Source organism: Pelodiscus sinensis, chromosome 25, assembly GCF_052426305.1.
Source record: "Pelodiscus sinensis isolate ZL-2025 chromosome 25, ASM5242630v1, whole genome shotgun sequence".
NCBI lineage: Eukaryota > Metazoa > Chordata > Testudines > Trionychidae > Pelodiscus > Pelodiscus sinensis.
In genome coordinates, this window is record NC_143076.1 from 21667960 (window position 1) to 21691244 (window position 23285).

Genomic DNA, 23285 nt, shown 5'->3' on the forward strand with positions numbered 1-23285 from the left:
GGCTCTCTCACCCTCAAGAAAACTTTAAACTTTTTCTTTAATTCAACGACTTTATTGTATACATTTGCATATGAAATATGGCAGAGGTGACTGGAGAACCTGCAAAGCAAAAAGCAGTGATTTAGACAATCTGTTTTCTTAAAGTCATTTAATAAAACGTGAAAGAACAGTCCTCCACTTGTTGGGCACTTTATGAAGAACTTGAGTTTTAGTTCTTCCAGTGCTCCACACCTATTTGTTTTCACTGTTTAGATTTCACAAGGCAAGGGGGGAGAAATCTAAAATCCCCTAGAGTGAATACTTCATAGTAGCAAGCAATTTTTAATCAGTAGTACTTCAGAGGAATAGCAGCTCACCTTTCTATGCATCTTCCCCACCAGCAGGTGCATCCCCACCCTTGGTATTTCTGGTGTAAATCACTTGGGCTCGATGCTTGGACACAAGTTTGATTAAACCTATGAAGGAAGCAGGAGACATTTATGAAAACAAAGTGTTAACAACTAAGCTTGGAAAGCCCATATGGCCAAAGGGTAACAGCTCTATATTGAGCACTTCAGACACAGGGCTAGAAACCTGTTGGTTCAAGAGGGCATTTCAATAACAGAAATAGAGTAGAACGCACTATGAACCACTTTGATTGGAAACACTGAAATTCCTATTGAAGCCTTTGGCAGAGGTATAGTCTTACTTAGACATAACAGTCCCAACACTAAGGCTACATCTACGCTGGCATGATTTTCCGGAAATGCTGTTAACTGAAAAGTTTTCCGTTAAAAGCATTTTTGGAAAAGCGTGTCTAGATTGGCAGGATGCTTTTCCGCAAAAGCACTTTCGCGATCAGGGCTTTTTTGCGGAAAACATCTGTCTACAGTGGCCCTTTTGCGCAAAAGTTTTTCGGAAAAAGACTGTTGCCCGAACGGGAGCAGCATAGTATTTCCACAAAAGCACTAACAATCTTACATGAGATCGTCAGTGCTTTTGCGAAAATTCAAGCGGCCAGTGTAGACAGCTGGCAAGTTTTTCTGCAAAAGCAGATGATTTTACAGAAAAACTTGTCAGTCTATACACAGCCTAAATGTTTTGTAGGACAGGAGAACAGTTTTATACAACATTAAAATGCCAAGTAAAATATCCATTTGAGTGATGCCAAACTCTCCCCTTACCCCAGGCTGTGCCTCCCCCTCCAGTACAACCTTTCCCTGCTTCTCCCAGAGCCTCCTGCAGAGATGAGTTGATCAGAAGGGGGAGCTGGCAGCTAGTGAATATATAGCACCTATCAATTTTTTTCCCCCTGGGTTCACCAGCCCTAAAGCAGCCCCAGGGTCAGAGCCCATGCACCTTTGTATACAAGCTTGTATCAAATCAATATAAGCTTTAAACTAGGTTCAATGGGGGCAGGTGACCAAAGCCAACAGGTACGTGAAGCATGGAAATCTGGGAGATGGGTCAGAAATGGGAGGGGGTGTAGCTATAATAGCAGAGGTAGAGGAGGGAGAAGGTAAAAATGGGAGGCAAGATCAAATCAGTATCTTATATGCCTATATACAAATGCAAGAAGTATGGGGGAATAAGCAGGAAGAATTTGAAGTGCTCACACACACACACACACACACACACACACACCCCTGACATGGTTGGTATCACAGAGACTTAGTGGGATAATACACAACATTGGAATACTGGTATAGAATGGTACAGCTTACTCAGGAATGATAGGCATGGAAAAAAGGGAGAAGGTGTTGTCTTATATGTTAAAAATGTATGCACTTGGACTGAGGTGGAGATGGACGTAGTAGACAGTTGCATTGAGAGTCTCTGAATTAAGCTAAAAGGGATTTTAAAAATAGGGTGATGTCCTGCTAGAAGTCTACTATAGACCACCCCTACCCAGGTAGAAGAAGCTTTTTTTAAACAAAATCATCCAAAGCACAGGATTGGGTGGTGATGGGGGACCTGAACTATCCAGACATATGTTGGGAAACTAACACAGCGGGGCACAGTCTGTCCAATAAGTTCTTGGACTGCACTGAATCATCATTTCCCTTCACATCCACTGGCTTATAGGGCAACACAGACTGCATTGAAGACAATTTTATTTCAGAAGGTTTAAAAAAAGCTACTGGGGGAAGCTGTTCTAAATTTAATTATAACAAATAGGGAGGAGCTGGTTGAGAATTTGAAAGTAGAAAGCAGCTTGGGTCAAAGTGATCATGAAATCCTAGAGTTCATGATTCTAAGGAATAGTAGAAGGGAGAACAGCAAAACATAACAGATTTCAGGAAAGCAGATCTTGGTAAGCTCAGAGCACTGGTAGGTAAGGTCCCATGGGAAGCAAGACTAAGGTGAAAAACAACTGAAGAGAGTTGGCAGTTTTTCAAAGGGACATTACTAAGGGCCCAAAAAGCAAGCTATTCCGCTGTGTAGGAAAGATAGAAAGTATGGCAAAAGGCCACCTTGGCTTAACCAGGAGCTCTTGCATGATCTAAAAATAAAGAGTCATAAAAAGTGGATACTTGGACAAATTACAAAGGATGAATTAAGCAAACACAGATATGCAGGGGCAGGTTTAGAAAGGCAAAGGCACAAAAAAAGCTCAAACTAGCTACAAGCAAAGGGAAACAACAAGAGTGTCTATATATTAGAAGCAAGAAGACCAAGGATAGGGCAGGCTCTCACTGCTCAGTGAGGGGAAACAACAACAGAGGAGCTTAATGACGTCTGTGTTTCAGTCTTCATCCAGAAGTCTGATGAAGGAATGCCTAACAGTGAATGCTAGTGGGAAAGAGGTAGGTTTAGAAGATAAAGAATAAGTAAAAAAATCACTTAGAAAAATTTGTCTGCAAGTCACTAGGGCCTGATGAAATGCATCCTAGAATACTAAAGGAACTGAGAGGAAGTATCTGTGGCCTTAGGTATCATCTTTGAAAAAATCATGGAAGACAGGAGAGATTCCAGAAGACTGGAAAAGGGCAAATATAGTGCCCATCTCTAAAAAGGGAAATAACACCCAGGAAACTACAGACCAGTCAGTTTAACTTCTGTGCCAGTAAAGATAATGGAGCAAGTAATTAAGGAATTCATTTGCAAACACCTGGAAGGTAATAAGGTGCTCAGTAACAGTCAGCATGGATTTGTGAAGAACACATGTCAAACCAATCCAATAGCTTTCTTTGATAGGGCAACAAGTCTTGTGGGTAAGGGAGAAGTAGTGGATCTGGTATACCAAGACTTCAGTAAGGCATTTGATACAGTCTTGCATGATATTCTTATCAATAAACTAGGTAAATACAACTTAGATGGGGCTGGATAACCGTTCTCAGAGGGTAGTTATTAACATTTCACAACCCTGCTGGAAGGGCATAACCAAGTGGGATTCCACAGAGGTCTATTTTGGGACCAGTTCTGTTCAATATCTTCATCAACGATTTAGATATTGGCATACAGAGTGCGCTCATTAAGTTTGCAGATAATACCAAGCTTGGAAGGGGTTGCAACTGCTTTGGACGATAGGGTCATAATTCAAAATGATCTGGACAAACTGGAGAAATGGTCTGAGGTAAATAGGATGAAGTTTAATAAAGACAAATGCAAAGTGCTTCACTTAGGAAGGAACAATCAGTCACACACAAAGAATGGGAAGCGACTATCTAGGAAGGAGTACTGCAGAAAGAGATCTAGGGGTCATAGTGGACCACAAGCTAACTGAGTCAGTGTGATGCTATTGCAAAAAAAGCAAACATGACTCTGGGATGCATTAACAGGAGTGTTATGAGCAAGACACGAGAAGTCATTCTTCCACTCTACTCTGCGCTGATTAGGCCTCAATTTTAGTACTTTATCCAGTTCTTGGCCCCACATTTCAAGGAAGATGTGGAAAAATTGGAGAAGGTCCAGGGAAGAGCAACAAAAATGATGAAAAGTCTAGAGAACATGACTTATGAAGGAAGACAAAAACTGGGCTAAAGTTTGGAAAGGAGAAAACAGAGGGGCCACGATAGCAGTTTTCAGGTATCTAAAAGGGTGTCAGGAGGAGGGAGAAAAATTGTTCTCCTTAGCCTCTAAGGAGAGGACAAGCAGCAATGGGCTTAAACTGCAGCAAGGGAGATTTAGTTTGGACGTTAGGAAAAGCTTCCTAGCTGTCAGGGTGGTTAAACACTGGAATAAGTTGCCTAGAGAGGTTGTGGAATCTTCATTTCTGGAGATATTTAAGACCAGGATAGATAGACATCTATCAGGGATGGTCTAGTTGGTACCGGGTTCTGCTGTGAAGGAAGGAGACTGGACTCAGTGACCTCTGGAGGTCCCTTCCAATTCTAGTGTTCTATGATTCTAATCACCAATAAATGAGGGACATGATACATTTGAGGTCTCCGGTGTTTTTACCTTTGCTGAGCAGTTCTTGGAGGGCAGCCCTTGCTAAGGAACCTCGAATCTTCAACCTTTCAGAGACTACAGCAGGCGTAATAAGTTTGTAGTTGGGCACTTCTTTGCACAGTTTATCATAAGTAGCCTTGTCAAACAAAACAAGGTTGTTCAGCTTGTCTCTTACTTTCCCCTTGGACCACTTCTACATGAAGAAAAAGAAAGGAAAGGTCACCAAAGAAAAATACCCTAAATGAAAGCTCTGGTATAATTTCAAGAACTGCACCAGTTAACACAGAAATTTCCTCCGTGTCCACCTAATTCAAGCTTGTTGATCAGATGAGCACCAGTTCAACACACATCTTAGTCACTGAGTTACCAGCACTGACCCATTAGCACAGGGGACTAACACGGCTACCCCTCTGATAATTAGCACAGGGGTGTCCAACCAGTTAGAGACTAAGAGCCAAAATAGCTGTGGATAGAGTGCAAAGAGCCATGTATTATATATTTATTTTTATATATCTATAGATAGATACAGGGCTTGACAAACTGCGGCTAAATCTACTCGCCAGCCCCACACTGTGCATGTGCAAGACCCGCATTGCACGTGTGTGCTGCCAGTGAATGGGGCAACCAGCCCCGGATATAGTACACAAAAATGTAGCGATAAAAACAACATTACAGGACATTTCAGACAAAAAAGTCTCTAGTCACTTAAAAAAAAATTCACTGCCTGTCCATAGATCTTCAGAGAATTTGACAAGGAACAAACATCAATTAAAAAAAAAAACAAAACAAAAAGCCTTTAAAAATACAGTAATATTCTCTCTCTCAAAAAAAGCATCTCCACCACGTATTTTAAATTGAGCACAAGTGCCCTATTATGGTCTGAGTTTTTTTAAATTAAACTGAACTGAAGTAAATTAGCACAATTTGGAGTGCCTGTTTCACTCCAGCTTGATGATCTCTGGTATGGTTTTGTCATTTTTTTTAAGCTAATGCATATTATGGCTTTTTTATAGTTCTAAAATCTAGGTCTGTCCCAGACTGCAAATATGAGAGGTTCAAAAACAATAAGGGAGACACTCATATCCCAGAATAATTGCTTCAGCCTGGCAAACAATAGCCTTTGAATTTTCTTTAAAGAAACACAGCATAAACCAGGGACATTCGGATTCTTTTTTTGCCCTGGAGTTTAAACAGGACATCTGTGTTGGCTGCCTTGTTCTGCATCCATGAATACTTTTGAGTTTAAGCAAAATGCAAAATGCAGGACAATGTAGCACTTTAAAGACTAACAAGATGGTTTATTAGATGATGAGCTTTCGTGGGCCAGACCCACTTCCTCAGATCTAAGGTGCTTCTGTGTCTCTCTCTCCCCCCCCCCCCCCGCTCTAATCCAATGCCTCCCCCAGAGCCAGGTACCTCCAGCCCCCTGCTCTAACCTAATGCCTGGGTCTCACTGGAGTCACCGCCATGCACTTCTCCCTCCAGGTGCTGGGGCATACGCAGAGCTGCTGGCCATAAGCAGTCTTGGCCGCATGGCTCAGAACTACAACAGCCGCATTTCTTGGAGCAAAGAGCTGCATGTGGCTCAAAAGCAGCCGGCTGGCCACCCCTGCATTAGCATCAGGCTCCAAAATGCACAGCAGGGCCTTTTTCTACACTACCACAAAACAAAAATTCCAGAGCAGACAGCAATCACATATATTCACCAGTTATTCAATTCTACTGTATTTAAGCCACCTGCAATCTGACACAGTGCTAGCTTGTAAGTCACCCCCAAAATCCAAACTGTAACTTGAAACTGACTTGTGTTTCTTTACACACGTGAAATTCACCCTGTAACAGTGCTGACATCCAGGTCAGTAGAACTGCCATGTCACAAGCAGCTAGTCCCCAAGGGAATTGGGTTTTAACTGGCTCCCCTCTGACAGTGGCTGGGGGCTCGTCAGGAGCGGGGCTGGAGCGCGGGCTGCCGGCCTCGCCCCAGGCACCACGGAATAGGGGAGTAACCAGGAAGAATTCACGGGGTCGCTCAATTAGCCGATATGGAACATCCCAGGCCCCGCCGCGCGCCCGGGAACCCACCTTCTTCTTCGCTTTGCCCCCGGATTTGTTCACGGGGTCCTTGTCCTTCTTCGCGGACTTGCCCGCGTCCTTCTTCTTCTTGTCGTCCTTGGGGGGCTGGGAAGAGACACGGGGGGGGGGGGTGAAACCAGCCGCCAGCCCCGGGAAAACCCTCCCCCGGCGGGACCCACACGGGGCGGCTCGAACCGGCCGCCCCCCCCCGGGACCGAGTCACTAACGGCCAACCCGGCACCAGCTGGTCCAACCTCCGCGCGCAGACCCCTGCCCTAGGCCTGCCCGGCGCGGCTCACCATGGCGCCGGCTGCTGCTGCTGCTGCTGCTGCAAGATGTCGGACGAGAAAGGAAAGAGCCTGCTCGGGCAGCCTGGGAAACCCCGTGCTGCCACTGCGCTTCCGGAGCACCGGGCCACACCGCTTCCGGGTCACCGGGGGGGGGAGACTACACTTCCCATCATCCCCGCCCACCGCCGTGCCCTGGGCTGACGGGAGCCGACATGGCCATCTTCAGCGTGTACGTGGTGAACAAGGCCGGGGGGCTCATCTACCAGCTGGATCACTACGCGCCGCGCGCCGAGGCCGAGAAAACGTTCAGCTTCCCCCTGGACCTGGTGCTCAAGCTCCACGACGAGCGCGTGGTGGTGGCGTTCGGGCAGCGCGACAGCATCCGCGGTGCGGGGGGGGGCACTGGGGGCCAGTTGGGGGGCTGAGGCCGGCCAGTGGGGGGGGGGGGGGGCAGTGGCTGTGCCTGTGGTGGGGGACACTGGGGGCCAGTTGGGGGGCTGAGGCCGGCCAGTGGGGGGGGGGGGGGCAGTGGCTGTGGCTGTGGGGGAGGCACTGGGGGCCAGTTGGGGGGCTGAGGCCGGCCAGTGGGGGGGGGCAGTGGCTGTGCCTGCGGGGGAGGCACTGGGGGCCAGTTGGGGGGCTGAGGCCGGCCAGTGGGGGGGGCAGTGGCTGTGCCTGCGGGGGGGGGCACTGGGGGCCAGTTGGGGGGCTGAGGCCGGCCAGTGGGGGGGGGAGTGGCTGTGCCTGCGGGGGGGGGGGGGCACTGGGGGCCAGTTGGGGGGCTGAGGCCGGCCAGTGGGGGGGGGCAGTGGCTGTGCCTGTGGGGGAGGCACTGGGGGCCAGTTGGGGGGCTGAGGCCGGCCAGTGGGGGGGGGCAGTGGCTGTGCCTGTGGGGGAGGCACTGGGGGCCAGTTGGGGGGCTGAGGCTGGCCAGCTGGGGGGGGGGGCAGTGGCTGTGCCTGCGGGGGAGGCACTGGGGGCCAGTTGGGGGGCTGAGGCCGGCCAGTGGGGGGGGGGCAGTGGCTGTGCCTGTGGGGGAGGCACTGGGGGCCAGTTGGGGGGCTGAGGCTGGCCAGTGGGGGGGGCAGTGGCTGTGCCTGCGGGGGAGGCACTGGGGGCTAGTTGGGGGGCTGAGGCCGGCCAGTGGGGGGGGAGCAGTGGCTGTGCCTGCGGGGGAGGCACTGGGGGCCAGTGGGGGGGGCAGTGGCTGTGGCTGTGCCTGCGGGGGAGGCACTGGGGGCTAGTTGGGGGGCTGAGGCCGGCCAGTGGGGGGGGCAGTGGCTGTGCCTGTGGGGGAGGCACTGGGGGCTAGTTGGGGGGCCAGTGGCTGTGCCTGTGGGGGAGGCACTGGGGGCTAGTTGGGGGGCTGAGGCTGGCCAGTGGGGGAGGCAGTGGCTGTGCCTGCAGGGGAGGCACTGGGTGGCTGGGGCTGGCTAGTGGCTGTGGGGGAGGCACTGGGGGCCAGTTGGGGGGGGGGGCAGTGGAGTCCAGTTCGGGGGCTGGGGCTGGCGAGTACACAGGAGGGGGCACTTGGGGCCAGCCAGGGGACACAGGTGGGATCCTGTGATAACAGCACAGTGACCAGGTCCGTGCACCTGTTGCTGGTGGGTGCTGTGGGGCTCAGCTCTCCTGTGCTGCTTTCAGTGGGCCATGCTGTACTCTCCATCAATGGCATCGATGTGAATGGGAAGTACACAGCTGATGGGAAGGAGGTGCTGGAGTACCTCTGCAACCCTGCCAACTACCCCGTCTCCATCCGTTTTGGTCGGCCTCGCCTCTCCTCCAATGAGAAGCTCATGCTGGCCTCCATGTTTCACTCGTGAGTTTTCACTGGGAAGTTGAGCTCTGTGTCCTGGCTACCATGGCACCAATAATTAATAATTCAGTAATGCCCTCATTTATGTGGCACTGACCAAACGCAGAGGAACCCACATTCCCTACCCCAAAGACGACCCGTTGAGGGTGGAGAAGGGACCCAATATGGACTACCACATTTCTAATAACTTGAAGAGGAATCCTTTGTTTAAGACTGAAGTAATTTCCCTTTGTTTGTGAAGGTTGTTTGCAATTGGGTCCCAGTTGTCTCCTGAGCTAGGGAGTTCTGGCATCGAGATGTTAGAAACAGACACATTTAAACTACACTGTTTTCAGACTTTAACAGGTAAGACTTATTGCTCACATTATCCCTGTTAGTTCAAGCTCAAGGCTATTTCACCCTCACTCTGAAAAAACAAGTACAAACTGCTTTAATAGACTTGTATGCTGCTGAAAGGACTGCTTTTGTGCTTTGTCTTTATTCAGAGGGTATTTCTCGGAATTAGATTGTCAATACCTCTGAGCAGGGGCCCATCACCTAGTTGTAAATCCTTCTGCATGCCTCTACTCTACTGCTCTTGAACCAGATACTAGAGTAATCATCTTTTCCCCTTCTCTTCTGCCTTTCATCTTAAAAAGGCAAATTACCTCACAAAAATGAATTAGCCCTCAGCTGCTTACTCACTGCCCAAGAATTATCCTCTCTTTACAGCCAGAGAAACTAGTTTGTTTTGTCCATGCCTCAATTGGCCAACATGTCTTTAAAGTCTGGAGAAATGCAAGTAAACCCTAGACTGTGCTTGAACTGCAAGATTCCTCTACAGGTACTCAACTGTATAGGCCACTGGATCCCCAACCTTTTTAACCACAAGATCACTTTTTCAATTTAAGTGCAATGTAAGATCTACCTCCAACCCAGATACCCTTCCCTACTTCCTTCCTACTCCCTCATCCTCACTCACTTTCACCAGGCTGAGGTAAGGGGTGAGGATGCAGGCTCTGGTTTTGGGCAAAGGGATTTGGAGTGCGAGGGGTGCACTGGGCTGAGCCCAGGGTGGGGCTTTGGGGTTCAGGAGGCATTTCATGGTGCAAGCTCTGCAAAGGAGTTTGGGTGTATGGGAACTCACACTTGGGGCGCAGGAGGTTGGGTGTAGGAGGAGGTTCAGGGCTGGAACAGGGTTCAGGAAGCATGATCTGGCTTGACACCATTTAACTGAGATGCCTTCCGGGTGGTGGAGCGGTGGGGTTAAGGCAGCCTTACTCCTGCCCTGGCCCTGCACCACTCCCGAAAGCATGTACAGCAGTAGCTCCATGGTGCCACGTGCTGCCCGTCATCCACAGGCACTGAGCCCACAGCTTCTACTGGCCAAGGCTCCCCCTTATTGATCAATGGGAACTGCAGGAGTAGTGTCTGCAGAGAAGGACAACATGTGGAGACCCCTGCTCTGCCTTTTTCATGAGCTGCAGGGACATGTCAGCCACTTCCAGAAGCAGCAATTACCACAGGGATAATTACTCCAGTCACAACCCATGAGGTGTTTTAGAACTCACTACTCAAAGAATTAATTGTAAGCATAAGAAAGAAATGAAAATGATGAACTGCACAGACCGGTCAAACAAAACAAACACACTTTGCAAGCAGTAAAAGAAGTAACAACCACCCCCCATGTGTGTGTTGGGAGATGAGTGACAGATAGTGTGTTTATGAGAATAACAGTGTGAGTGTGAGTGTGAGAGAGAGAGAGAGATTGATTTGCATTGCCAAGCTCCCTCCTGCCCCTTCACTGTATGGGAGACAGGGTGTCCCTCCTCCCCCCACTTCTGTATCTTGACAGCAGCACTGCCCCTCTTCTCCCTCCCACATTCTGCACAGCAAGCAGAAGGCTCCCAGGAGGGAGCTCCAAGGCAGAGGGCAGGAGCAGCATGACAGTGGGTGGAGGGACAACTGAAGTGACAACACTTGCTAGCTGCCGGGCAAAAACCAGTCAGGATCCCCTGTCGAGTCTCCAAGATCTAGCAGTAGATCCTGCTCTACTGGTTGACCACCGCTGGTCTCGGGCACTGTAACTATTTCAAAACATGCTTTGTGCACCTCAAGTAAAATCACATCACTAATACTGGCTTTTTAAAATATTCTACCCAATCATTATATATTAACTAGGCAAGTTTTAAATAATCTTCTGGTGGTGTCAACTGATCTCCCATCCTGCCTGTAAAAGAGGCCTTTTCAATTATATTTAGGAATGTATTTCATAGTATATTACCTTCGCAGCTTGCACCAAGTCTCTGCTAATGCTGCTTTCATTATGGTTCCAGGGATCAAATTTGTAGTACTTGCTGATCCACGGCAAGCTGGGATAGAGTCCCTTCTGCGCAAGATCTACGAGATTTATTCTGACTTTGCTCTGAAAAATCCTTTCTACTCACTGGAGATGCCAATCAGGTAGGGGCATAAGGAGATGTGTAGAATAACAGGATACTTGCATTTGCTCAGCTCACCTCTTTCAGAGCACTTTACAACCATTAATACAACATCCTTTGAAGCATGGAAGATCAACTTATTTTACAGTGGGAAAGCAAATGATTTTACTGTTTGAGGTTATTTGGTCAGTGATGAAATTGGAAATAGACCCCATGTCTTCAACTGTCATTCCCAGAATCCATTAACTAAATAACCCTAAGATTGCTGGGTTCTGTTTTGACCTGTGCTGCTGCCCGAAGCTCCAGTAATAAACCTGACTGCTTTGTGTGTCAAACAAAACCACAGGTTGAACCTCTCTCAATCAGGACTCCCTGGTCCAGCAACATTTGTGGGGTGGCAGGACCAAGGATGCTGCTGGATCAGAGACCTGGTGGAGGGTCAGAACACCAGCGGGCTCCGGGACCGCCACAGCAGGGATAGCGAAGCCAGAAGCTCCGGCAGCACGACCAGTGCTGCTCTGGTAGAGCTGGCAGCGCTGGGAACCCTGGCAGCTGAGTAGCAGTCTGCTTCAGGGGGGGGATGGGGCACAGCGGGACTGCAGGCTGGTGGGTCTAGTGCTGCCGTGGGAGGGCTGGGAGCACTGGTAGTGGGGCATTCGTTTGCCACAGCAAAACAGAGCCCCAGGGCAGGACCATGGGATGCTGTGGCAGAGCATCAGGACTGGTTGCACATGGGGAGCCCACCGGGAGGCCAGGCCAGGAGCAGAGACCTCCCCTGGTCTGGCAAAATCCCTTCTTTGGGACCACTCAGGTCCCTAGAGTGAAGGACCAGGGAAGTCCAACCTGTAGTGTCTGTATCAACCCAAAGCCTGAATTTTTGTACAATTAAATTTCATAAGGAGGTTCAGCGCTGTCAGAGGTCTCATGAGAACAGCAGTCTAATTTCTGTCCTCTCTAAAAAGCTGGAGGAAACTTCCTCTGGAGATGTTCCATTTGAGCAATATGGTATGCTGTCTCTTGGCCGGACCCTCATTGAATTTCTAACCCCTATCAAGGTGGCAATCAAGCTTGAGACTTTTGAAACTGTTGTGGCATGTCAGAAAAGCTGAACTCAAGCTGCTTTGGGGGTCTGATTCAGTAGCAGAGTTTGGCAGAATAGAGAAACGGCTGCAGGACTGGGACTGGCTGTCTTCCAGCTCTTGGTTTCTGATTAAAACACCAGCATCGGAGGAAATGAGTTGTAGCTCACAAAAGCTTATGCTCTAATACTCTAATGTGTTTGTCTTTAAAGTGTCACCGGACTCCTTGTTTTAGCATGGGTTGGGTTGCAGATGGAGATTTTGACATCCCATTCTGACCATGATAGATGTACTTCTGTGATTACTGCAGGTGTGAGCTGTTTGATCAGAACTTGAAACTTGCTTTGGAGGTAGCAGAAAAAGCTGGACCATTTGGACCGGGATCATAGGACTTTTCTAGAGTCAGGACTGAGCCTCTCCTCACTAGACAGCGTGTCCAGGATCTTCTGGCTACAGCAATGGGAGAGGAGGTCCTGAGGTCACAAATGGCATGTCATGTCCAGAAATGCTGCTTTATTTTATTGGTGTAGAATTCACTTTGCCTAACAGTAAATGTCGTTGTTATAGCTAAGAATGGGCAGACATGGCTGAAGCTACAATTGCAGCTCTAATGCTGTCACTATAACATGAAGGAAGACAACACATGACATGACACAACATGGTGGTAAAACCTCAGCTAGATCCCCCTTTCTCACTTGAGTTTGTACACATCTATTTGTCTTTCTCTGTAGCTTTAATTTATGATTCAGACACATGGCTACTTTGGATGTACAAGTAATAAACATTCATTTAAACTATGGACAGATTAATTCTTGGATTGGATGCATTCATTCCTGCTAGAGCTAGTGTTTACATGCAACCCAGATATTGTTACTCTGGTGTCGTTTTACCATCTGGAACCATAGCTTCAGATGAACTTTACTGTGCTCAAAACCCTTTGGAAGGCAACACTTCAGCTTACCTCGGGGTAAACTGAAATAAATGATTTAAAGCGGGAGGAATAGAAGCAGAAAGGGCAGCATAGAATGACAAAGGCTAATCAGTGCAGAAACAAATGTCCTACATCCACCACTGGCCTCTGGGCAAGGGCAGCTTTTTTCTTGGGTCACTTGGTAGAAGAAATCTCATGCTCCCATTGCAGTGCTCCATTTTTATTTCATAGTTGGGTATACAGTATGTCTTAAACTACATGTGATACTTGCATATGAGTATTACTTGTGCAATAATAGCCATTTTGTTAAGTCTGACTGAGCAATCTCATGTCAAGGGAGCTCTCTGGTAGTGGCCACTGAGCCACTTGCATCCCTAAAAGCATTCTAAAGAACTAAATCCTGCAGAAACCTCAAACCAAAATCCTGATCAGAAAAGTCCCTTAATATGACATTTGCTTCCACAGAGCAATGCTCCTGCTAACAAGCCTTCATAAGAGTGAGCCACTCCTATGGTGTAGCGTAACCTAAAAATGCTGTACGGGGACCAAAGCCATTAGAAAGATAAGCTTTCACCTTATTGTAACTTATTGATAAATTCATCTACAACTCAATGATAAAAATCTCTTAATAATTTTCTAGATAATGCAGAAAGAGGAGCTATAAATGTGCATATGCTCTTGAACCAGTTTTCTTAGTACTCCAGCATTATATTTGGTGTTAACCATCTGCTTTGCAGCTCTCTAATACTCGATGGTTAACCAGGGCGATTAATTTAATAGCAAAAAGTACCATAAATTAACAAATATAACCTGCATCCATGTATAACATGCACTCGTATATTACTTGTGGTTTTTCTATTGTATAAAAAAAATTAGATAACCCGCAGAGACTCTGCTGCCTTCATAAAAGGCTGATTTTATCATGTTGGTCTTGTCTTTTAATGTGAGTAAAAATCAACTTGAATAAGACGTGGGGGCATGGTTGGTAAAAACATGGATAACCTGCAGGTTATATTCGCTAATTTATGGTAACTGTTCTACAGTGCTTCTATCTCTTGAATGGAGTTCCAAGATCTGTACTCATTTGCAGTTACTGAAAAGGGTGCTGTTTTGCTCCAATGGCAGGGATCTGCAGTAATAAGTGGACCAGTAACTGTTCAGACTGACGAGTTGGGGGAGCAGCACTTTTAGTAATAAGTCAGCAGTCTGCTTCTGGGAAGGGAGACACAGGAGGCAGCTTATGGCAGAGGAAGCTGGGTCACAGCTGCAGTTACAACAGCAAGTGGAGGTAAATGAAAATAGGCTCAGTGCTGGCTAACTGAAATATTTCTATAAACAAGGAAGCTGAACTGAGCAACACCTCAGCTGAGGCCCAGCAGCAAGAAGAAAAGGTGGGTACTGGATGCCAGTCTTCTGCTGTAATTCTTGCTTAGCAATCCAGACTGCCAAGTCTCTGCTCTGTTCACTAACAGCACTTTAAATAAGAGGTAAAATGAGGTCATGAGATGTAAACAATCACTGAATAACTAAAACTGCTGCAGGTATTGAAACCTAACAGCTGCTGTAGATCTTATGCTTTTCCAAACACGAATGATTAAAATTAAATGATATTTGGATAGATATTCTGATTTAGTCTGCACTGATAGGAAACTCAGTCTCTGGTCAGTTAGTCATCATCTGCCATCCGATAATAGCGTCTGGAGCATCAGTAGTACCTTTGCTGCTCATCTTTAGTCAATCTTCTTGGGTACCCGACCCATCTTGGTGCAGATGTTCCGTAACAAGAAGAAGGCTACAGTGCTGATCGCACATGTTATTTCAGCTACCCAGAAGGCTGTGGCCCAACTGTAGTGCTTGGCTATAGTACTGAAAGGCAACCCAGCCAAGAAACCACCAACTGCAGAGGAGAGAACAGAGTTAGAGTCCTTAAGCAGCAGAATCTTCCAGTTTCTCCTACTGACACTGTTCTTTGCACTATTGTTGGCATTTATAAAAATGCTTCAAGCCGGATATCTCAAGTTATTTTAAACAGAACAATGCTGTCCTGCCTGGTGAAACATCTGGTCACTTCAAACTCTTTTCTCAATGTCACTCCTTCAGGATCCCTCAACGAATGGGCTGTGGCCACCTTTTCCTCCAAACAGGTTTTCACAGCCAGAAAACTCCAGGGAGCAAACTTCCTATCCAGCTATCAGAAAAGATACAAGTTTGGTGACTGCAGTTTACTTTGCTAACAAATATGAAAGTGAGGACTAAGTTGCAACCTGAAAGACACAAAAATCCCTTACCTGCTACAGACTGTCTGCTTTGGCAAATCTTATCAAAATGTATGAAGTCTCATAAGGGAGACAACTAAAGAGTGCAGCATTTTCACTTGTGACCAGAAATATGTCTGAGTCAAAACTGCAGAGTGAAACATTGCTGAGCTTTGGGGAAGTCTGGATCCAAACTTCAATGGGCTTTTTTCTTACTGTGATCCTGATGCTATAAGGACTTAGGCCTGGTCCAGATCTCAGAATGCTGGCAATAACTTCCACACTACTGCCTTGGGGTTTCTTTCTTTAGGGGTTTTTTTTTTTTAGGACAAGAAAAGTCTGAGAACAACAACATGCGTAGACTGTTTCCCTAATAAGTTAACTCTCTGTATGCTGGACTTTTATCTTTAAATCTTCACTGGGCTGGCAAAGGCTGAGGTTTCAATGGTAAGGACGTTAACAAGAAGTCTCAAAAGGTGATGTATGAGGCCAGTGTCCCAGACAGCCTAACACAAAAGATATGCTTCACATTTGTCCATCTTACCCATCTCTAAATCCAACCTGTAAAGAATACGCCTAGCTGCAGTCTCTGATGATTTTCTACAGACCCCAGTGTGGCTTTCATGGGGACTGCAGAATGAAACATCTTGAGAATCAAGCATGAAATTCAGGAAGTTGCTCAGTGAGTCTCCGGTTTTCAGACCCACTTTTTATTTGTTGAATGAACAGACTCAGTTGCACAAACCTTCACTTCCAATTCTCTCAGCTGTGCTGCTTGAGGGAGATCCTTTCATATCACTCAATAGCACCTGATCGTATCAAGAATATCAGAGCCAATTTGAAACCTTAATTTGCCAGACTAGGATCATCAGGAAATAGGGACATTAATGGTTAACCACTTAGCCTATGGGGGCTGAAGCAGCCTGCTGTAGGCCTTGCCCTGGTATGCCATGAGCAGGGGCACTTCAACCCGACTTGAGCAGCCCCCTGCCTGCCCTGTTTCATCAGTTAACCACTTAGACTTAGCATTTAACCCGTCAACTAACTAAATGGGATTTTACATCCCTATCAGGGGGACTGAGGCTTTTTGCTGCTACAGAATAAAGGCTCTGAAGTTTGTTTGGGGGTTTTGTTTGTGTGAGGGGGACGGAGTATTACTCACCATTGGCCATTAGTGCAACAATAGCATGCGAGGTGCCACACAGATTGGAAGGTGCGCTCTCATTTGCTATCACGCCAAACAGTGCAATTGGTCCATAAGAAGAAAACCCAAAGATGGCTCCTAGAATCAGTATCCATAGCTATCAACACAAGCAAAGAGTAATCAGAGATGGGATCCCTAAATTTGAGCATGTTTGGTTAGACATTGGCTAAGTGTATAAAGCCCTGTCTACTGTATGATTCAAACTGAACGTTTTTCTGGCATACTCTGCTTTCCTAGCTGGTGGGTAGAAAGTCTAGCATGTGAAACAGTCTGCTCTGCCACATATGCTTGTAACACAAGATGGTTTATAATGTAACACATTCCTGATTGAATTGGCCAGCACATTTTCAGCTTGAAAGGAATAACTGTTTTTATCTATTGTTATCAATATCTGTGTGAACTGTCACATAGCCCCATCTCATTATGAAACTCCTTAAACAGGAGAAGATTATGATAATTCTATTTAATAAGCTTTAAGTTATGGTAAAATGGCACAGAAAAGGTGTTTACTGCATAGCAGCCTTTTAAAAAATTATTCTGAAACGTGTTGGTTAAAGGGCATTATAGTTTTATAGATCTACTGGTCAATGCATTTATATCTGTTGTGAGGCACCCCCATTGTTGTCAGCTGAAAATCCTACAGTGTTATATTAAAAGGTAGTCTACCTGAACACGGATTCTAAGGTTGGGATTTACTTTAACAACCAGGCATTGCAAAGTATCTGAGCAATGGCACCAGTCTAAAGCCCATAAAGGGTATATAGTTCTTAGCCTCTCTCAAGATTTTTCCATCTCAGGATCGCAATATGTTGCATAACCATTAATGAATTAAGCCTTAACACTCCTATTGGGCAGAAAGTGTAATCCCCATCTGACAGTTTGGGAAATGGAGGCAAAAAGAAGAGCAGGAAGTAACTTGCCAAAAGTCAAGCAGGAAGTCAATGGCAGAGGCAGGAATAGAAGTGAGGTCTGGATTCCCAAGTCCTATGTGTTAGCTGTAAGACTTCTATTAATAGTTGGCCAGACTTATTATCTCATCTAAAGAGTAAACATTCCCAGAACCCATCAGTGTTTTAGCACTGGTTTTATGAAGATTCAGTTAATTTAGTAATATGAAATTATGAAGCTTCTTTCAGAAAAAAAACTTACAGCACTCTTCATAATGCTTTAAATCCTGTTGAACTAACCAACCTTTCAGATTAGGAAAGACTCAGTAAAAGTAGAAATAGGCAAAAGAGGAGAGAGAAAGACAAGGCAGAAACCTCCTGTTCTGTGAAGCCTGTGAGGGCAGCGAGAGGATGCAAGGCTACAATCCAGAAGTTGTTTTCCTGAGGGAGAGGTGAGAAAACATTAAAAAGGATAGAAGTGAAATTCCATTTGGTAGCAGAGAATACAGACAAAAATATTAGGGATTGGTTCAGAGAACTGTCAAAATTGCTACTAACAAAATCCTCATCAATAAAAGGGATACCATCATCTTAAGCACTTTTTTGCCCGATCATGTGTTAACTACCCAAATAGGTGGAGTTCCCACTAGGGGTGCGATAGTGTACATGTTTCAACAGTTAATAGATGAGCCTTGGTTAACTTGATTAACTTTCACAGTTACAAGCAGCTTCCCTCCCACATACCCCGCTGCTGCTTCTATCAGAGTGGAGGGGGAGAGCAGGTGGGAGCTGGTACACTTTTAGGTCAGTTTCCCATGGAACCGCCTGCAACCCCCCTATGCTTATAAGCTAGCTCCCTGCAGGCATCGGCTCCCACCTGCCCTTGCCCCACACTGCTGCCTCTGATATAGAGACAGCGGGGAGTAGAGGGGGTAGTACCTGTGTGTACTAGCTCCCATGGAGCTGCCTCTCGCCCGCATGTAAACATGTAGCCACTGAAAATTTCAGTGATTACATGGTTACAAAAATAAACACATTTAAACATCCCTAGTTCCCACCCTGTCTTGTGTAGTCAGAGTTCAAACTTAACACATTCTTGAGAGTTTAACTTTACTGAAAAAGTTGAGCCACCACCAGAACAAAAACCTCAAACTAAGCTTTCTCCCTATAATGAGTGTTCCTATAGTTTCCCTGCAGAGTAGCTCTGTCTCAGCCTCCAATTCCCTCTTTCAAGACAGCTTATTCCACCTCCTATATATCTATGGGAGCTAACAGGCAGCACTTTCCATAAGGAACCAGAAGTACTTGCTCAGCAGTTTTTTGCCAGTTTCTAATTCCTGCCAATAGGGTAGCTCAGCAACAGAGCCGTGTCTCCTGCTGAAAAATCAGGTGCTGTCATGTCACCCTGTTACACTATTTCTATTTCATACAACATCTCAGATAACTAAAAGTGCAGAGAAGAAATTTTCTCTATTTCAGTTTGCTTGCTTTGTACGTTTAGCAGCACTGTGTCTAGTCAGCTTGACTCTGCAGAGGAAACAATGTCTCTCCTCATCTGTGGGAGCTTTGCACAGCAATAGGGAGAGGGGAAAAAACTAATTGTGAAAATAAAATCATCCAAATTGGCAAAGGACTCTGGGGTAAGCCTAGGAACCTAGAGCTATTTTTACTTGAGTTAGTGAAGCTGACTAGATTTCATGCTTCCAATTTTTCTTTAAATTTTTCAGTTACAGATAAAGCCTGTAACTTCCAGACCAGACACGGTGGTTCTGTAAGAAGACGCCAGAAAGTTATATTGCAGTCTGTTTATAAATCTTTCAAATAGGATGCCCTGGAACTGTGTACAGTCCTTTACAAAAGGATTATGAAGTCAGAGGAAGAGTCCCAGAAGTTGTCACTGGTGTTTGAGCATGCTTTGCTAATAGCTAGATTGAACTTCTTCAGGAAACCTTGGTTCTTCCTTTATTTGAGCAGCAGTAAACATATTGTCAGTACTCAGATAAAAAAAAAGGTTGGGGCATAACAGTTCTACCATTTTTATGCAGAACTTCCAATGCCAAACATGGGAATACTCTTCTGTAACCTTCTGTGCTCTAGTCGGTGTCTGAGTGCAACTTGCAGGACTTGACGGCTTGTGGAAGGGGCAAATGCCCCACCAGTGGCCAGCCCAGGCAGGGAGCAGAAGGGATGGGGCATTTGACCCATGAGTTTAGCATTTGCCCCTTCTTTTAGGAGGATGCTATCTGGTGCAGCACAAGATCCCAGCTAGCTGTCCTGAATGCAAGCTCAGCTGCTGGGGACAATGGACAAGCAAACGGGAGACCCTCCGTCCTTTTCACACGCTCAGCTGCTGTCCCAGAAGCCACCAAGCAGCACCTGGGAAAGCAACCGAAAATGCGGAGGGGGAGCCGGCAAAGCAGGACAATAGTGTGTCCCCCCACCCAGGTAGGGTGGAGAGGAGACTGGTCACATGAGGAAAGCATGTTGCCCTCCTCTTTTAGCTAGTCTGGTACTCTCCTTCTCTATGTTGAAGCATCAGTCATCACTCACATCACATGCTGCATAGGAACAAACTGCTTGTGCATGGGTTACCTTAGGAGAGTCACTTGTGATTGTGACCCGGAAAAGGTACATCGAAACAGACATTCCCGCCATCATGGAAAGCAGGAGCACATGCCGAGGATTCCCATAAAGTGACAGACCCACCTGTAATACATATTGGAACAGAGAGAGAAAATACACCGAAAATGAGTTCCTACTGCCAACCGATTCACAAACATTAGAGCCCAAAGGGACTAGATGACTTGCCCAGTAATTTCTGCTACAAGCTCATAAATACTGTTTGAGCTACAGTGTATCTACAGAACTTTCCAAAAGACTCAAAATTATGTAATATCCATTTATGTCCCAAAGTAAGTTGTATCAGTGAATAATTATCCTCCCTGACCTTACTTTTAATTGATCTGGCTAGCTTCAGCTCCCAATCACTATTTCATTATGCTCCTTTCTACTACATTAAAGAGCCTTCTTCTATTAACAATGTCCCAAAAGGTAGGTGTAAGTACTTTTAGACCATGATCAAGCCACACAGATTGAACTTCTTCGGTCTCTCACTGAGGGATGTTTTGTAGACCTCTTCATTCTTGTAGCTCTTTACTTAATCCTTTCCAATTTTTCAAAGTGTGGGCTCCAGAACTGGACAGAGTAATCCAGTCATGGTCACAATAATGCCACACTCAGAGGTTAAGTAACAAATCCTTAACTTTGTGATTTCCCTGCTTACACATCCTATGATTATGTGTTAGCCTTACAATAGTAAGGTGGGAACTCATGTTCAGTTGGTTATTTACCATAATTCCAAAGTCTTTTTCAATGTCACTGAGTTCCAGTATATGGTGCATCAGCTTGTGTGACCTACATTCTTTGTTCCTAGATTCAACATGTTCTTCATATAGCCTACCTTATGAAGCAATTTAGAGCTGCCTATACAATGAACCCGTATTTATCATTATTTGCCATTCCAATTTTTTATGTCACCTGCAATTTTTTGAAATAATAATTTTATATATTATTCCAGATCATTGACGGATACTGAATAAACTCAAACAAGAACAGAACCTGCATACCCCATTCATAATTTATTTTCCAATGTATCAGTTCATGAGTTTTTACTCCATTTAAATGGGCTACATTAATTTTGGATAGTCTGATTTTAAAAATAAAACTTAGCGCTATCTTGAAGCACAAAGCCAAATACCTTACAGAAGTGTACATCTATCACCACAGTTATCTCTATCAACCATATCTGTAATCTCCTCAGAAACAATATCAACTGGAGAGCTCCCTTGGAAATTTGATGGGCAACAAAGACTGTGCTCATCACTATAGAGCTGGAGTGAATGTCTCTCATCTCAACTTTTCGTTATATCAGTGGAGATTAGGGAATGTGGCTATAAATATACAGGCTTTATAACAAACTGTAATGTTACCTCCCATTCCTGCAGCCACATAATTCATCACAACCATGTTTCTACTGGGTTGTGCCCTGCGGATATTAGATATCTGTATATTTAATAAACTTTAGTGGCTTTGTGCTTTGCAGTCCAATGCTGCACATGGTAACATGACAAACTAATTTAGCTTGAACAAAATACAGGACTATGTAGCACTTTAAAGACTATCAATTTAGTTTGACTGACACACATAAAGCTCCTCAAAGATTCTCTCTAAGGGTATGTCTACCCTACAAAGTTAATTCGAACTAACGTCCGTTAGTTCGAATTAATTTTGATAGGCGCTACACTAGCGCTCCGCTAGTTCGAACTTAATTCGAACTAGCGGAGCGCTTAGTTCGAACTAGGTAAACCTCATTCTACGAGGACTAAGCCTAGTTCGAACTTACTAGTTCGAATTAAGGGGTGTGTAGCCCCTTAATTTGAACTAGTGGGAGGCTAGCCCTCTCCAGCTTTCCTTGGTGGCCACTCTGGCCAACACCAGGGAAACTCTATTGCCCCCCTTCCGGCTCCGGACCCCTGAAAGGGGTACGGGCTGGCTACGATGCCCGTGCCAGGTGCAAGCCTGCCAGCACCCAGCCAGCAGACCCTGCACCTGGCACGGCTCGAGCCAGCCACCCGATGCCCCCCAGCCCTCCCCCTCTTCCCGGGACCAGGCTGGCGGCTCCCGGGAGCTTGCCCGAGACCGCAAGAGGCGGGCACCCGCCTGGGTTAGTGCGGACATCGTGGACCTCGTCCACGACCTCCGCACTAGGCACAGGAAAGTGGCCGTCTAGGGCAGGAGAGCTGCCAGCCTGGCCACCCAGGAGCAGGTGTGCATGAAAATCAAGGTGGTCCACTGAGACCTCCGACCCTTAGCCCTGAGCTTACAATGACCGTACTGGGTCAGACCAAAGGTCCACCTAGCCCAGATGGCAGCCTGCGGCAAGTGTAGCCGGTCTGATGGCCGAGTGCTGTGATGTGCCCAGTGTGGGCACTCAGGGCACTCCAAGCCAGGACTGCTTTGCAAGCGGGGCACCCCTGAGAACTGTCTGTCCGGGGTGGGGGGTCGGGTCCCTTTAAGCACAGCCCTCGGCTAGCCTGAGGCAGAAGCTCCACGGTCTAAGTCCTCATCTGAGGCCCTGCCGGCACTGCTTCCGGCCATCCTTAACCCCGGTTCAGGGTCCACTTAATGTGGACATGCTAGTTCGAATTAGCAAAACGCTAAGTCGAACTAGTTTTTTAGTCTGGATCCGTTAGTTCGAATTAGCTTAGTTCTAATTAACTAATTCGAACTAAGTTCGTTCAAATTAGCGCTGTAGTGTAGACATACCCTTATGGACATGAGAGACACATATTTAGTTGTTAGGCTGTGAAAAACTTTTAACATAACTAGACACAATTCACCTGGTTTTCAATTTCATTACAAAACTCAGTCCAGACTAGTTATGTAAGCGAGTAGTCAACTAACCGAAAAGCCTAAATTTATAGGTTAATCTAGTCGACTACTTGAATTCTTCTCTGTATCAGAGGCGGGAAGGGGGAAAGCAGGGACTAGTGTTGGGGGGAGCCAGCTTAAAAGCCAGTTCTCCCCAGCACTGTCTCTGTGGTGCGGCCTGCCCCCCGCTTCTCCTCCACACTGCTGCTTCTATCAGGCAGCAGTCCCTGTCCATGGCGGCCCGAGCTGGCTGCTGACGGAGACTGCTCCAGCAGCAGCCCCCGTCCGTGGCCACCCCAGGCCACCGCAGACTGGGGCCGCTGCCAGAGCAGACTTTGTGCACAGCCAGCCTGGGCCGCCACAGACAGAGGTTGCTTTGCAGCAGCGTCCCCCACTCCCTTCTGTTCCCCAGCAGCCTTTGTCTGCAGGGAGCTTAGACCCCCCCTCTGGACAGGGTCTGCTGCCACCCTGTGCTGCTGCCTCTGTATCAGAAGTAGTGGTGTGGGCAGCAGGCATCTGGTCTGCA

General features: G+C 46.5%; 3 protein-coding genes across 11 annotated transcripts in view; 1 reads left to right on the forward strand and 2 right to left on the reverse strand.

The window, feature by feature from the left end:
- Nucleotides 1-30: 30 nt before the first annotated feature.
- RPS25 (ribosomal protein S25) lies at nucleotides 31-6884 on the reverse strand. The gene is made up of 5 exons (XM_075909694.2): nucleotides 6747-6884; nucleotides 6457-6552; nucleotides 4384-4567; nucleotides 357-455; nucleotides 31-99 (listed from the first exon to the last, which is right to left on the reverse strand). Exons 1-4 carry the CDS (start codon nucleotides 6747-6749, stop codon nucleotides 361-363), a joined length of 378 nt encoding a protein of 125 aa, XP_075765809.1. The 5' UTR covers nucleotides 6750-6884; the 3' UTR covers nucleotides 31-99; nucleotides 357-360.
- A 16-nt stretch (nucleotides 6885-6900) lies between these two features.
- On the forward strand, nucleotides 6901-12851 carry TRAPPC4 (trafficking protein particle complex subunit 4). 3 transcript variants are annotated; one of them, XM_089773221.1, is made up of 5 exons: nucleotides 6901-6966; nucleotides 8382-8556; nucleotides 8795-8898; nucleotides 10869-10995; nucleotides 12363-12851. In XM_089773221.1, the coding sequence occupies exons 2-5, from the start codon at nucleotides 8534-8536 to the stop codon at nucleotides 12439-12441; spliced, it is 333 nt and encodes a 110-aa protein (XP_089629347.1). In that variant the 5' UTR covers nucleotides 6901-6966; nucleotides 8382-8533; the 3' UTR covers nucleotides 12442-12851. The 3 variants fall into 3 exon arrangements, with proteins under 3 accessions (XP_089629347.1, XP_075765808.1, XP_075765805.2); XM_075909693.2 differs by having other exon boundaries at nucleotides 6911-7124; XM_075909690.2 differs by having other exon boundaries at nucleotides 6911-7063.
- A 336-nt stretch (nucleotides 12852-13187) lies between these two features.
- SLC37A4 (solute carrier family 37 member 4) overlaps nucleotides 13188-23285 on the reverse strand; it is a 29267-nt gene continuing 19169 nt past the window's right edge. For 6 of the 7 annotated variants that reach the window (XM_075909687.2, XM_075909686.2, XM_075909684.2 and 3 more), the window contains 4 exons: nucleotides 19922-20035; nucleotides 17705-17770; nucleotides 16401-16539; nucleotides 13188-14880 (listed from right to left, as the gene is read on the reverse strand). In XM_075909687.2, the coding sequence (XP_075765802.1) occupies nucleotides 14714-14880; nucleotides 16401-16539; nucleotides 17705-17770; nucleotides 19922-20035 (486 nt within the window). In that variant the 3' untranslated portion in view covers nucleotides 13188-14713. The remainder of the gene's footprint in view (nucleotides 14881-16400; nucleotides 16540-17704; nucleotides 17771-19921; nucleotides 20036-23285) is intronic. The other variant, XM_075909688.2, reaches the window with a different exon arrangement.